This window comes from Callionymus lyra, chromosome 8 (genome assembly GCF_982586985.1).
Source record: "Callionymus lyra chromosome 8, fCalLyr1.hap1.1, whole genome shotgun sequence".
Lineage (NCBI taxonomy): Eukaryota > Metazoa > Chordata > Actinopteri > Syngnathiformes > Callionymidae > Callionymus > Callionymus lyra.
The window spans coordinates 24,720,107-24,735,772 of NC_141825.1; the positions used below are offsets into that span (position 1 = coordinate 24,720,107).

Genomic DNA, 15,666 nt, shown 5'->3' on the forward strand with positions numbered 1-15,666 from the left:
TCTGGACCAGACCTGGTCTGGACAGAAGTCCCAGCTCAGTTACTTTTGAACCTTCCTTCAATCAAAGACTTGAGTGACGGTCAGTCGTTCTCCAGCGACTCCGACCAGATGTGGACCACAGAGGCTGAAGAACGGGTGAATAATGAAGGGGTGTTTTGTTCTCAGGGGACTCCAGCGTGGAGTTCGAGTGTGTTGAGGAAACAGACCTGATCCTGATCCACTCCAACAAGCTCAACTTCACCAAAGTCAACAACCAGATGGCGACGCTGGTGGCACTGGGTGGTAAGGCTCCGGCCATTCTGGAGTCCTGGACGCAGACGGTCACTCAGTACCTGGTCTTGAAACTGGACGCCAAACTGACCAAGAACATTCGGTACCAGCTCAGCACCAAGTTCGTAGGAGAACTGGCCGACGACCTCGGAGGCTTTTACCGCAGCGAGTACATAGAGGGCGGAGTGAATAAGTAAGTGAGCCTCGTCTGTTCGTACACAGTTTTTCATGTTCCCTCACTTCTCTCCTTCATGTTCCCTCACTTCTCTCCTTCATGTTCCTTCACCTCTTTACTTCATGTTCCCTCACTTCTCTCCTTCATGTTCGCTCACTTCTCTCCTTTCTGTTCCCTCACTTCTCTCCTTCATGTTCCTTCACCTCTTTACTTCATGTTCCCTCACTTCTCTCCTTCATGTTCCCTCACTTCTCTCCTTTATGTTCCCTCACTTCTCTCCTTCATGTTCCCTCACTTCTCTCCTTCATGTTCCCTCACTTCTCTCCTTTATGTTCCCTCACTTCTCTCCTTTATGTTCCCTCACTTCCCTCCTTCATGTTCCCTCACTTCTCTCCTTTATGTTCCCTCACTTCTCTCCTCCATGTTCCCTCACTTCTCTCCTTCATGGTCCCTCACTTCTCTCCTTTATGTTCCCTCACTTCTCTCCTTCATATTCCCTCACTTCTCTCCTCCATGTTCCCTCACTTCTCTCCTTCATGTTCCCTCACTTCTCTCCTTTATGTTCCCTCACTTCTCTCCTCCATGTTCCCTCACTTCTCTCCTTCATGTTCCCTCACTTCTCTCCTCCATGTTCCCTCACTTCTCTCCTTCATGTTCCCTCACTTCTCTCCTTCATGTTCCCTATCTTCTCTCCGTCATGTTCCCACACTTCTTTCCTTCATTTTCCCTCACTTCTCTCCTTCATGTTCCCTATCTTCTCTCCGTCATGTTCCCACACTTCTTTCCTTCATTTCCCCTCACTTCTCTCCTTCATGTTCCCTCACTTCTTTCCTTCATGTTCCCTATCTTCTCTCCATCATGTTCCCACACTTCTTTCCTTCATGTTCCCTCACTTCTCTCCTTGATGTTCCTTCACTTCTTTACTTCATGTTCCCTCACTTCTTTCCTTGATGTTCCTTCACCTCTTTACTTCAAGTTCCCTCACATCTCTCCTTCATATTCCCTCACTTCTCTCCTTCATGTTCCCTCACTTCTCTCCTTCATGTTCCCTTTTACTGTTGGTAAAAGACAAATAATAAAGCATCATCACATTTGAAGGGTGTTGTTGAAATAACTGCTTCAACATGAACCTGCTTCAAAAGAACACTCGGGTCACGTCTGGTACCAACAGAACTTGTCCTTCACAGGGTCGTCGCCACGACCCAGATGCAGCCGACAGACGCCCGGAAAGCCTTTCCATGCTTTGATGAGCCCGCCATGAAGGCTGTCTTCCACATCACCCTGATCCACGACAGAACCACCATCGCTCTGTCCAACGGAGAGGAGCTCGGTGAGTCCTGGAGCCGCTCACGGATCAGAACCAACAACAACAACAACTACAAGAATTATTAAACAACAATAATAATGAAATAATGACACTAATAGAAACAAAAATAAAAAAACACGGAGTATAATTTGATAATATTACGTAAACAACAAACAGTTTCAATGTACAAAAATTAAACAAGAAAATAATGAATCACAAATAACTATAATTAAATAACAAAATAATGATTAAACAACAATAGTGATAATACAACAATAAAAATTAATGAATGACAATTATTGTTTAAACAATAACAATAATTAACAACAATAATAATAATAATAAAACAAAAAAAAAGGTTATAAAATAACAATAATAATAATTAAATAGCAACTATAATAAACATACACTAATAATTAACAACAATAATAATTAAATAGCAACTATAATAAACATACACTAATAATTAACAACAATAATAATTAAATAGCAACTATAATAAACATACACTAATAATTAACAACAATAATAATTAAATAGCAACTATAATAAACATACACTAATAATTAACAACAATAATAATTAAATAGCAACTATAATAAACATACACTAATAATTAACACTAATTATAATTATGAAACAACAATAATAATGAAATATCACCATTGGTTAAAACAACTAATTATTAAATAACAACAATGATCATTTAATAACAAAATATGAATAAACAACAATAGTAATTATAAAACAATAAAAATGAATAATAATTATTGTTTAAACAACACTCATAATTAAAACAATAATGAATATCAATAATAATAATACTAATAATGAAACAATGGTTATTATATAACAATCATTAAATAACAGCTGTAATAAAAAACAAAGATAAGATGTTTAATAACATTAATGAATTAATTAATAACAACACTAATACATAAACAACGACAATAATAATAAATAAACAACAACAGTGTTTATTAATGAGGATTAAATTCTGAATCACTAAACAACAACAACAATAAAACAACACAAAAGATCATTAACATGTCATCGACCCAGATGTTCCTCCATCACCCTCTCTGGACTCTGATGCTTCTTTTCTCTCACTTTATCATCCCTCACTCTCTCCATCTTCTCTCCCTCACTCTCTCCATCTTCTCTCCCTCACTCTCTCCCTCACTCTCCATCTTCTCTCCATCACTCTCTCCCTCACTCTCCATCTTCTCTCCCTCACTCTCTCCATTTTCTCTCCCTCACTCTCTCCATCTTCTCTCCCTCACTCTCTCCATCTTCTCTCCCTCACTCTCTCCCTCACTCTCTCCATCTTCTCTCCCTCACTCTCTCCATCTTCTCTCCCTCACTCTCTCCATCTTCTCTCCCTCACTCTCTCCATCTTCTCTCCCTCACTCTCTCCATTTTCTCTCCCTCACTCTCTCCATCTTCTCTCCCTCACTCTCTCCATCTTCTCTCCCTCACTCTCTCCTTCACTCTCCCCATCTTCTCTCCCTCACTCTCTCCATCTTCTCTCCCTCACTCTCTCCATCTTCTCTCCCTCACTCTCTCCCTCACTCTCTCCATCTTCTCTCCCTCACTCTCTCCATCTTCTCTCCCTCACTCTCTCCATCTTCTCTCCCTCACTCTCTCCATCTTCTCTCCCTCACTCTCTCCCTCACTCTCTCTATCTTCTCTCCATCTTCTCTCCCTCACTCTCTCCATCTTCTCTCCCTCACTCTCTCCATCTTCTCTCCCTCACTCTCTCCATCTTCTCTCCCTCACTCTCTCCATCTTCTCTCCCTCACTCTCTCCCTCACTCTCTCCATCTTCTCTCCCTCACTCTCTCCATCTTCTCTCCAACAGAGTCCACACCGACCACCGTGGACGGCCAGGAGGTCCAGAGGACGGTCTTCAGGCCCACAGAGAAGATGTCCACGTACCTGCTGGCCTTCATCGTCAGCGAGTTCGGCCACATCAGCAACACGGTGGACAACGTCACGGTGAGAGACTCGGACCAGAGCCGGTCCAGACGGTCTCAAAAACTAACCCTTCTCTCCAGATCCGGATCTACGCCCGGAAGCCCGCCATCGACGCGGGTCAGGGGGGGTACGCCCTCAGCAAGACGGGACCCATCCTCAAGTACTTCGAGAACTACTACAGCTCCAAGTACCCGCTGCCCAAGTCCGGTACGTCCCCGAAGGTCCTCACGTGACGAAGTCCGAGATAATGAACCCTCTCCTCCAGACCAGATCGCTCTGCCGGACTTCAACGCGGGCGCCATGGAGAACTGGGGTCTGATCACGTACAGAGAGACCGCCCTGCTCTACGACGAGTCTTTCTCCTCCAACGGGAACAAGGAGAGGATCGCCTCCATCATCTCGCACGAGCTGGCCCACATGGTGAGTCCCTGGACCAGGTCTCCTCCTCCTCCTGTCGTCAGGGTGACCCTGATGACGCCCCCTGCTGGTGTGTTTGAAGCATCTCGTCTTCAGTAACACAACAACACGAGACTCACACACCTGACCTCAGTTATACAACCGTGCTCCACAATGTGACCTTCACTGTGTGTGTGTGTTCTTCATGGTGTGTCTTTCCCTGTAAGTACTGTGTGTGTCCTTTACTGTGTGTGTGTCCCTCACTGTGTGTGTGTGTGTTCTTCATGGTGTGTCTTTCACTGTAAGTACTGTGTGTGTCCTTTACTGTGTGTGTGTCCCTCACTGTGTGTGTGTGTGTGTTCTTCATGGTGTGTCTTTCACTGTAAGTACTGTGTGTGTCCTTTACTGTGTGTGTGTCCCTCACTGTAAGTACTGTGTGTGTGTACCTCACTGTGTGTGTGTGTGTCACTCACTGTGTGGGCGTTCTTCACCGTGTGTTTTCTTCACTTTGTGTGTGTTCTTCAATGTGTGTTTGTGTGTACCTCACTGTGTTTGTGTGTGTGTACCTCACTGTATTTGTGTGTACCTCACTATGTTTGTGTGTGTGTATCTCACTGTGTTTGTGTGTGTATCTCACTGTGTTTGTGTGTGTGTACCTCACTGTGTTTGTGTGTGTGTATCTCACTGTGTGTGTGTATCTCACTGTGTTTGCGTGTGTGTACCTCACTGTGTTTGTGTGTGTGTACCTCACTGCGTTTGTGTGTGTGTACCTCACTATGTTTGTGTGTGTGTATCTCACTGTGTTTGTGTGTGTATCCCACTGTGTTTGTGTGTGTGTACCTCACTGTGTTTGTGTGTGTGTACCTCACTGTGTTTGTGTGTGTATCTCACTGTGTTTGTGTGTGTGTACCTCACTGTGTGTGTGTGTGTGTGTGTACCTCACTGTGTTTGTGTGTGTGTGTGTACCTCACTGTGTTTGTGTGTGTGTGTACCTCACTGTGTTTGTTTGTGCGTGTACCTCACTGTGTTTGTTTGTGCGTGTACCTCACTGTGTTTGTGTGTGTGTGTACCTCACTGTGTTTGTTTGTGTGTGTAACTCACTGTGTTTGTGTGTAGCTCACTGTGTTTGTGTAGCTCACTGTATTTGTTAGTGTGTGTGTGTGTGTAGCTCACTGTGTTTGTGTGTAGTGTGTGAGTGTCTTCCACCAGTTCCAGTGGCATGATTGTGTGACCCAGGAAGTGTGTTGTGCGTGTGCAGTGGTTCGGGAACCTGGTGACCTTGAGGTGGTGGAACGACTTGTGGCTGAACGAAGGCTTCGCCTCCTACGTGGAGTACCTGGGAGCCGACCACGCTGAGCCCGACTGGAACGTGGTGAGTCCAGAACCTGGAACCGACACATCCCGCCCCAGGGTCGAAGGTCACATTGGTCTCCTCACAGAAAGACCTCATCGTGCTGAGCGACGTCCACCGGGTGTTCGCCGTGGACGCCCTGGCCTCCTCGCACCCGCTGTCCTCCAGAGAAGAAGACATCATGAAGCCGGCTCAGATCAGCGAGCTCTTCGACGCCATTTCCTACAGCAAGGTACGAGTCTCTCACGGCTGCTGCACAAACCTGCTGTCGTCGTGTTGAAGTGTAAACTCTCGTGTCTCCCTCTAGGGGGCGTCAGTTCTCAGAATGTTGTCAGATTTCCTCACTGAGGCGGTGTTTACTCAGGGGCTGAAGGTGAGTTTGGTTCTCATGTTGTTGGAGAAAAACTCTTACTGTACTGATGTTTGCTGTTTGCTGTACACAGACCTACCTGGAAAAATTCCAGTTCAGCAACACAGTCTACACAGACCTGTGGGATCATTTACAACAGGTAACATATGTTCCCTCACTTCTCTCCTTCATGTTCCCTCACTTCTCTCCTTCATGTTCCCTCACTCTTCTCCGTCATGTTCCCTCACTTCTTTCCTTCATGTTCCCTCACTTTTGTCCTTCATGTTCCCTTACTTCTCTCCTTCATGTTCCCTCACTTCTCTCCTTCATGTTCCCTCACTTCTATCCTTTATGTTCCCTAACTTCTTTCCTTTATGTTCCCTCACTTCTTTCCTTTATGTTCCCTCACTTCTTTCCTTCATGTTCCCTCACTTCTCTCCTTCATGTTCCCTCACTTCTCTCCTTCATGTTCCATGACTCTTCTCCTTCATGTTCCCTCACTTCTCTCCTTCATGTTCCCTCACTTCTCTCCTTCATGTTCCCTAACTTCTCTCCTTCATGTTCCCTCACTTCTCTCCTTCATGTTCCCTAACTTCTCTCCTTCATGTTCCCTCACTTCTCTCCGTCATGTTCCCTCACTTCTCTCCTTCATGTTCCCTAACTTCTCTCCTTCATGTTCCCTCACTTCTCTCCTTCATGTTCCCTCACTGCTCTTCTACATGTTCCCTCACTTCTCTCCTTCATGTTCCCTCACTTCTCTTCTACATGTTCCCTCACTTCTCTCCTTCATGTTCCCTCACTTCTCTCCTTCATGTTCCCTCACTTCTCTCCTTCATGTTCCCTCACTTCTCTCCATCATGTTCCCTCACTTCTCTCCTTCATGTTCCCTCACTCTTCTCCGTCATGTTCCCTCACTTCTCTCCTTCATGTTCCCTCACTCTTCTCCGTCATGTTCCCTCACTTCTCTCCTTCATGTTCCCTCACTTCTCTCCTTCATGTTCCCTCACTTCTCTCCTTCATGTTCCCTAACTTCTCTCCTTCATGTTCCCTCACTTCTCTCCTTCATGTTCCCTCACTGCTCTTCTACATGTTCCCTCACTTCTCTCCTTCATGTTCCCTCACTTCTCTTCTACATGTTCCCTCACTTCTCTCCTTCATGTTCCCTCACTTCTCTCCTTCATGTTCCCTCACTTCTCTCCTTCATGTTCCCTCACTTCTCTCCATCATGTTCCCTCACTTCTCTCCTTCATGTTCCCTCACTCTTCTCCTTCATGTTCCCTCACTTCTCTCCTTCATGTTCCCTCAACAGGCTGTCATAGATTCTAGCACGACACTCCCGAACACGGTTCATGAGATCATGGATACTTGGGTGCTGCAGATGGGATTCCCTGTGTTGATGATCAACACCGGGACTGGAGAAGTCAGTCAGCAGCACTTCCTCCTGGACCCGGACTCGGAAGTGACCAGTCCCTCTCCCTTCAAGTGAGCACGAGTACCTTCTCACTCTGGTTCTGAGTCAGGATGACGGTCCGAGTTCCTCCCCAGGTACCAGTGGATCGTTCCCATCAAGTGGATCAAGACCGGAGTCGCTCAGACGCCTCAGTGGCTGGACGCCAAGACAAGTGAGTACCAGAGTCCAGACCTGGACCGCTGACCCGTTCACACTCCTGTCTGCACAGAGACGTTCGAGGACATGAAGGCCTCGGGCAGCGCCTGGGTCCTGGGCAACATCGACGTGCTGGGTTACTACAGAGTCAACTACGACCAGCAGAACTGGGACAAACTGTTGGAGGTTCTGAGAGTCAAACACACGGTGAGACGTCCTTACTGTGACTCACTTACTGTGACTCACTTACTGTGACTCATCTTTGTGACTCACTTACTGTGACTCACTTACTGTGACTCACTTACTGTGACTCACCTACTGTGACTCACTTACTGTGACTCACTTACTGTGACTCACTTACTGTGACTCACTTACTGTGACTCATCTTTGTGACTCACTTACTGTGACTCACTTACTGTGACTCACTTACTGTGACTCACTTACTGTGACTCACTTACTGTGACTCACTTACTGTGACTCACTTACTGTGACTCACTTACTGTGACTCACTTACTGTGACTCACTTACTGTGACTCACTTACTGTGACTCACTTACTGTGACTCACTTACTGTGACTCATCTTTGTGACTCACTTACTGTGACTCACCTACTGTGACTCACTTACTGTGACTCACTTACTGTGACTCATCTTTGTGACTCACTTACTGTGACTCACCTTTGTGACTCACTTACTGTGACTCATCTTTGTGACTCACTTACTGTGACTCATCTTTGTGACTCACTTACTGTGACTCATCTTTGTGACTCACTTACTGTGACTCATCTTTGTGACTCACTTACTGTGACTCATCTTTGTGACTCACTTTCTCTGACTCATCTTTGTGACTCACTTACTGTGATTCATCTTTGTGACTCACTTTCTCTGACTCATCTTTGTGACTCACTTTCTCTGACTCATCTTTGTGACTCACTTACTGTGACTCATCTTTGTGACTCACTTACTGTGACTCATCTTTGTGACTCACTTACTGTGACTCATCTTTGTGACTCACTTACTGTGACTCATCTTTGTGACTCACTTTCTCTGACTCATCTTTGTGACTCACTTACTGTGATTCATCTTTGTGACTCACTTTCTCTGACTCATCTTTGTGACTCACTTTCTCTGACTCATCTTTGTGACCCACTTACTGTGATTCATCTTTGTGACTCACTTTCTCTGACTCATCTTTGTGACTCACTTTCTCTGACTCATCTTTGTGACTCACTTTCTCTGACTCATCTTTGTGACTCACTTACTGTGACTCATCTTTGTGACTCACTTACTGTGACTCATCTTTGTGACTCACTTACTGTGACTCATCTTTGTGACTCACTTACTGTGACTCATCTTTGTGACTCACTTTCTCTGACTCATCTTTGTGACTCACTTACTGTGATTCATCTTTGTGACTCACTTTCTCTGACTCATCTTTGTGACTCACTTTCTCTGACTCATCTTTGTGACCCACTTACTGTGATTCATCTTTGTGACTCACTTTCTCTGACTCTTCTATTACCCACTCAAGTGACTCACCTTTGTGACTCTTCTATTACTAGTGAGTATCACTTGAGTGAGTAATAGAAGAGTGACCCTATGACTTTTTTTGTGTGACTCACCTCTGTGACTCGTGTCTTTGACTCACTCATGTGAATGTCTTGTGTGACTCATCTCTGTGACTCGTGTCTTTGACTCACTCATGTGAATGTCTTGTGTGACTCACCTCTGTGACTCGTGTCTTTGACTCACTCATGTGAATGTCTTGTGTGACTCACCTCTGTGACTCGTGTCTTTGACTCACTCATGTGAATGTCTTGTGTGACTCACCTCTGTGACTCGTGTCTTTGACTCACTCATGTGAATGTCTTGTGTGACTCACCTCTGTGACTCGTGTCTTTGACTCACTCATGTGAATGTCTTGTGTGACTCATCTCTGTGACTCGTGTCTTTGACTCACGTTGGTTCTGGTCCCTGCAGGACATCAGGGTCATCAACAGAGCTCAGCTGGTGGACGACGCCTTCAACCTGGCCAGGTGAGTGACGTCACTTCAGGAGCAGCTTGAGAGACTTGTGTCCAGGTTTCCTTGGACACGGCTCTGCTTTAAGCATCACTGTAAAACGGCTGTTGCGCCCCCTGCAGGGCCAAGCACATAGACACAATTCTGGCTCTGAAGACGACCAAGTACCTGAACCAGGAGCGCGAGTACCTGCCCTGGAAGTCCGCCCTGAACAACCTGGATTTCTTCTACCTGATGTTCGACCGCAGTGAAGTGTATGGACCCATGCAGGTGAGTCCTGGACACACCTGGTCCTCCTACAGGTGGTCATAATGTTTATGTCACTTCAGGTCTACCTGAAGAAGCAGGTGACGCCACTCTTCGAATACTACAAGACTCTGACCGCCAACTGGACCACAGTGCCACCAAAACACATGGACCAGTAAGTCAAGACTCACTTTAGTCAAGACTCACTTTAGTCAAGACTCACTTTAGTCAAGACTCACTTTAGTCAAGAGTCACTTTAGTCAAGACTCACTTTAGTCAAGAGTCACTTTAGTCAAGAGTCACTAGAGTCAAGAATCACTTTAGTCAAGACTCACTAGAGTCAAGACTCACTTTAGTCAAGACTCACTAGAGTCAAGAATCACTTTAGTCAAGACTCACTTTAGTCAAGACTCACTAGAGTCAAGAGTCACTTTAGTCAAGACTCACTAGAGTCAAGAATCACTTTAGTCAAGACTCACTTTAGTCAAGACTCACTTTAGTCAAGACTCACTTTGGTCAAGACTCACTTTAGTCAAGAGTCACTTTAGTCAAGAGTCACTTTAGTCAAGACTCACTTTAGTCAAGAGTCACTTTAGTCAAGAGTCACTTTAGTCAAGACTCACTTTAGTCAAGACTCACTTTAGTCAAGACTCACTTTGGTCAAGACTCACTAGAGTCAAGAATCACTTTAGTCAAGACTCACTTTAGTCAAGACTCACTTTAGTCAAGACTCACTAGAGTCAAGAATCACTTTAGTCAAGACTCACTTTAGTCAAGACTCACTTTAGTCAAGACTCACTTTGGTCAAGACTCACTTTAGTCAAGAGTCACTTTAGTCAAGAGTCACTTTAGTCAAGACTCACTTTAGTCAAGACTCACTTTAGTCAAGACTCACTTTAGTCAAGAGTCACTTTAGTCAAGACTCACTTTAGTCAAGAGTCACTTTAGTCAAGAGTCACTAGAGTCAAGAATCACTTTAGTCAAGACTCACTAGAGTCAAGACTCACTTTAGTCAAGACTCACTTTAGTCAAGACTCACTAGAGTCAAGAATCACTTTAGTCAAGACTCACTTTAGTCAAGACTCACTAGAGTCAAGAATCACTTTAGTCAAGACTCACTTTAGTCAAGACTCACTTTAGTCAAGACTCACTTTAGTCAAGAGTCACTTTAGTCAAGACTCACTTTAGTCAAGACTCACTTTAGTCAAGAGTCACTTTAGTCAAGACTCACTTTAGTCAAGACTCACTTTAGTCAAGACTCACTTTAGTCAAGACTCACTTTAGTCTAGACTCACTTTGGTCAAGAGTCACTTTAGTCTAGTCAAGAGTCACTTTAGTCAAGAGTCACTTTAGTCAAGAGTCACTTTAGTCTAGTCAAGACTCACTTTAGTCAAGAGTCACTTTAGTCAAGACTCACTTTAGTCAAGACTCACTTTAGTCAAGAATCACTTTAGTCAAGACTCACTTTAGTCAAGACTCACTTTAGTCAAGAGTCACTTTAGTCAAGACTCACTTTAGTCAAGACTCACTTTGGTCAAGACTCACTAAAATTAAGACTCACTAAGATTAAGACTCACTTTAGTCAAGAGTCACTTTAGTCAAGACCCACTTTGGTCAAGACTCACTAGAGTCAAGACTCACAAAAATTAAGACTCACTAGAATTAAGACTAACTTTAGTCAAGAGTCACTTTAGTCAAGACTCACTAGAATCAAGACTCACTAGAGTCAAGAATCACTTTAGTCGAGACTCACTTTAGTTAAGACTCACCGGAGTAAAGACTCACTTTAGTTAAGACTCACTAGAGTAAAGACTCACTTTAGTCAAGACTCACTAGAGTCAAGACTCACTTTAGTCAAGACTCACTAGAGTCAAGACTCACTAGAGTAAAGACTCACTTTAGTCAAGACTCACTAGAGTCAAGACTCACTTTAGTCAAGACTCACTAGAGTAAAGACTCACTTTAGTCAAGACTCACTTTAGTCAAGACTAACTTTAGTCAAGAGTCACTTTAGTCAAGACTCACTTTAGTCAAGACTCACTTTAGTCAAGAGTCACTTTGGTCAAGAGTCACTTTAGTCTAGTCAAGAGTCACTTTAGTCAAGAGTCACTTTAGTCAAGACTCACTTTAGTCAAGACTCACTTTAGTCAAGACTCACTTTGGTCAAGACTCACTTTAGTCAAGAGTCACTTTAGTCAAGACTCACTTTAGTCAAGACTCACTTTAGTCAAGACTCACTTTAGTCAAGAGTCACTTTAGTCAAGACTCACTTTGGTCAAGACTCACTAAAATTAAGACTCACTAAGATTAAGACTCACTTTAGTCAAGAGTCACTTTAGTCAAGACTCACTAGAGTCAAGACTCACTAAAATGAAGACTCACTAGAATTAAGACTAACTTTAGTCAAGACTCACTTTAGTCAAGACTCACTAGAGTCAAGACTCACTTTAGTCAAGACTCACTAGAGTCAAGACTCACTTTAGTCAAGACTCACTAGATTAAAGACTCACTTTAGTAAAGACTCACTAGAGTCAAGAATCACTTTAGTCAAGACTCACTTTAGTTAAGACTCACCGGAGTAAAGACTCACTTTAGTCAAGACTCACTAGAATCAAGACTCACTAGAGTCAAGAATCACTTTAGTCGAGACTCACTTTAGTTAAGACTCACCGGAGTAAAGACTCACTTTAGTCAAGACTCACTAGAATCAAGACTCACTAGAGTCAAGAATCACTTTAGTCAAGACTCACTAGAGTCAAGACTCACTTTAGTCAAGACTCACTAGAATCAAGACTCACTAGAATCAAGACTCACTAGAGTCAAGAATCACTTTAGTCGAGACTCACTTTAGTTAAGACTCACCGGAGTAAAGACTCACTTTAGTCAAGACTCACTAGAATCAAGACTCACTAGAGTCAAGAATCACTTTAGTCAAGACTCACTAGAGTCAAGACTCACTTAAGTCAAGACTCACTAGAATCAAGACTCACAAGAATCAAGACTCACTAGAGTCAAGAATCACTTTAGTCGAGACTCACTTTAGTTAAGACTCACCGGAGTAAAGACTCACTTTAGTCAAGACTCACTAGAATCAAGACTCACTAGAGTCAAGAATCACTTTAGTCAAGACTCACTAGAGTCAAGACTCACTTTAGTCAAGACTCACTAGAATCAAGACTCACTAGAATCAAGACTCACTAGAGTCAAGAATCACTTTAGTCAAGACCCAACAAGCCTGTCCTCACTGAAAACTCATGTTTCCTCCCACAGGTACAACCAGGTGAACGCTCTGAGTCTGGCCTGCAGGACTGGACTAGAAGAATGTCAGACTCTGGCCAAGACCTGGTTCAGCAAGTGGATGACGAGCAACAGAAACCCGTCAGTCTTTGGACACGTGAACGATCCAATCAGAGTCAGCGTTTTAAACCCACTTTGTTACGTGTCTGCAGGATCCACCCCAACCTTCGCTCCACCATGTACTGCAACGCCATCGCAGCAGGGGGCGCCGAAGAGTGGGATTTCGCCTGGAAACAGTTTAGAAGCGCGACTATCGCCACCGAGGCCGAAAAACTACGCTCAGCTCTGGCCTGTACCAAACATCCCTGGCTGCTCAACAGGTGCACATGTTCACACATGTTCACACATGTTTTTACACATGTTCACACATGTTCACACATGTTCACACATGTTTTTACACATGTTCACACATGTTCACACATGTTCACACATGTTTTTACACATGTTCACACATGTTCACACATGTTCACACATGTTCACACATGTTTTTACACATGTTCACACATGTTCACACATGTTTTTACACATGTTCACACATGTTCACACATGTTCACACATGTTTTTACACATATTCACACATGTTCACACATGTTTTTACACATGTTCACACATGTTCACACATGTTTTTACACATGTTCACACATGTTCACACATGTTCACACATGTTCACACATGTTTTTACACATGTTCACACATGTTCACACATGTTTTTACACATGTTCACACATGTTCACACATGTTCACACATGTTCACACATGTTTTTACACATGTTCACACATGTTCACGCATGTTTTTACACATGTTCACACATCTTCACTAATGTTCACTAGTGATGTACCTACACACATGTTCGCACACTTTCTTACACCTATACCGTCACACATGATTTCGCATACTTTCTCACACACGTAACTACACACATTTTCACAATAGTAACTACACACATGTTCTCACACTTTCTCACACATGTACCTACACACATGTTTGTACACTTTCTCACACATGTACCTACACACATGTTTGTACACTTTCTCACACATGTACCAACACACATATTTATACACTTTCTCACACATGTACCTACACACATGTTTGTACACTTTCTCACACATGTACCAACACACATGGTTGTACACTTTCTCACACATGTACCTACACACATGTTCGCACACTTTCTCTCACACCTACTTACACACATGTTCGCAAACTTTCTCACACATGTACCTACACACATGTTCGCACACTTTCTCTCACACCTACTTACACACATGTTCGCAAACTTTCTCACACATGTACCTACACACATGTTCGCACACTTTCTCTCACACCTACTTACACACATGTTCGCAAACTTTCTCACACATGTACCTACACACATGTTCGCACACTTTCTCACACATGTACCCACAAATATATAGGTTTTATATGCACACATACTAATATCTAAGCTCACTCACATACAAAATTGCACACATTGAACCTGCGCTCGCACACGTATGAACACACACTCACACTCTGGTGTTCCTCAGGTACCTGGAATACACTCTGGACCCGACCATGGTGCGTAAGCAGGACGCCACGTCCACCATCGTCACGGTGGCCAACAACGTGGTGGGTCAGTCCATGGCCTGGGACTTCATCCGGGCGCGCTGGTCCTACATCTTCACACAGTGAGTCACTCTGTGTGTCACAGTTGGATCATCATGTCCAGTGTGTGTCGAAGTGTGTAGAAGTTGTTGGTTCCTCTCGGGTTGACTTTGATCTCCAGGACTGCAGCGTCATGCTATGAAAGACGCTGACTCACCTTCTGGTTCATAAAAGTTCACTTGGATCAGCAGTTTCTATGTTTATTGACTCTGGTTTCCTCCCATGCGAGTTTATTGTTGTCGTAAAGATGTTACACAAGTTCACCTGCGCGTGACTCCTGCTGACGTCGGCGGTTCTCGTGGACTCACCTGTGTTGTGTCTCAGGTACGGCGGAGGTTCCTTCTCCTTCTCCAACCTCATCAACGGAGTCACCAAACGCTTCTCCTCCGACTTCGAGCTGCAGCAGGTACGACACGCGCCACCAGAGGGCGCCACCGAGCATCACAAACACAATCGTTAACAACAACACAATTAACATCACGAGTTCATCGTAACACATTTATTACCTGTTCAGGTTTAATCTGTACGAGTGTGTGTCTACATGAACACACACACATTCTCTCACATACAGTTGAAAATATCAACTGGTTTAGTTACTGCAACACAATTATGTGTGTCTGTGTGTGATTGTGTGTCTCTACATGATTGTGTTTGTGTGTCTCAGCTGCGTCAGTTCAAAGAAGACAACGCCGCCGTGGGCTTCGGCTCAGGGACTCTGGCCGTGGATCAGTCGATCGAGAGGACGATCGGGAACATGAAGTGGATCAAGGAGAACCAGGCCAAGGTCCTGGACTGGTTTGTGGCTGAAGCTGAAGCGTGAGGAGCAGCTTCTACTCTGGACGTCTGACGGAGAGTATTTATTGTCCAGAAGTCCTCGAACACACACCTGCTGTTTTCATGTAAATAAACGATGATTGTGTAGATGTTTGTACATGTCTGACTTGAATAAAGTGTATTTGTTGATAAACAATCGTATCAGGTGATGTTATGAGTTCAAATGATGAGGATCAGCTACCTCACTTTATAA

At 44.1% G+C, this 15,666-nt stretch overlaps 1 protein-coding gene across 1 annotated transcript in view; it reads left to right on the forward strand.

Annotated features, from left to right (window-relative positions):
* Positions 1-15,459, forward strand: part of LOC148074352 (aminopeptidase N-like) — a 15,803-nt gene extending 344 nt beyond the window's left edge. The window contains exons 2-21 of the mRNA XM_087797644.1: positions 166-463; positions 1,633-1,775; positions 3,612-3,748; positions 3,808-3,934; positions 3,993-4,147; positions 5,382-5,495; positions 5,563-5,706; positions 5,782-5,847; positions 5,918-5,983; positions 7,133-7,305; positions 7,369-7,445; positions 7,503-7,636; positions 9,408-9,463; positions 9,571-9,718; positions 9,778-9,869; positions 12,965-13,072; positions 13,144-13,311; positions 14,522-14,662; positions 14,964-15,045; positions 15,304-15,459. Of these exons, the coding sequence (XP_087653770.1) occupies positions 166-463; positions 1,633-1,775; positions 3,612-3,748; positions 3,808-3,934; positions 3,993-4,147; positions 5,382-5,495; positions 5,563-5,706; positions 5,782-5,847; positions 5,918-5,983; positions 7,133-7,305; positions 7,369-7,445; positions 7,503-7,636; positions 9,408-9,463; positions 9,571-9,718; positions 9,778-9,869; positions 12,965-13,072; positions 13,144-13,311; positions 14,522-14,662; positions 14,964-15,045; positions 15,304-15,459 (2,585 nt within the window). The remainder of the gene's footprint in view (positions 1-165; positions 464-1,632; positions 1,776-3,611; positions 3,749-3,807; positions 3,935-3,992; positions 4,148-5,381; positions 5,496-5,562; positions 5,707-5,781; positions 5,848-5,917; positions 5,984-7,132; positions 7,306-7,368; positions 7,446-7,502; positions 7,637-9,407; positions 9,464-9,570; positions 9,719-9,777; positions 9,870-12,964; positions 13,073-13,143; positions 13,312-14,521; positions 14,663-14,963; positions 15,046-15,303) is intronic.
* The last annotated feature ends 207 nt before the right edge of the window (positions 15,460-15,666 follow it).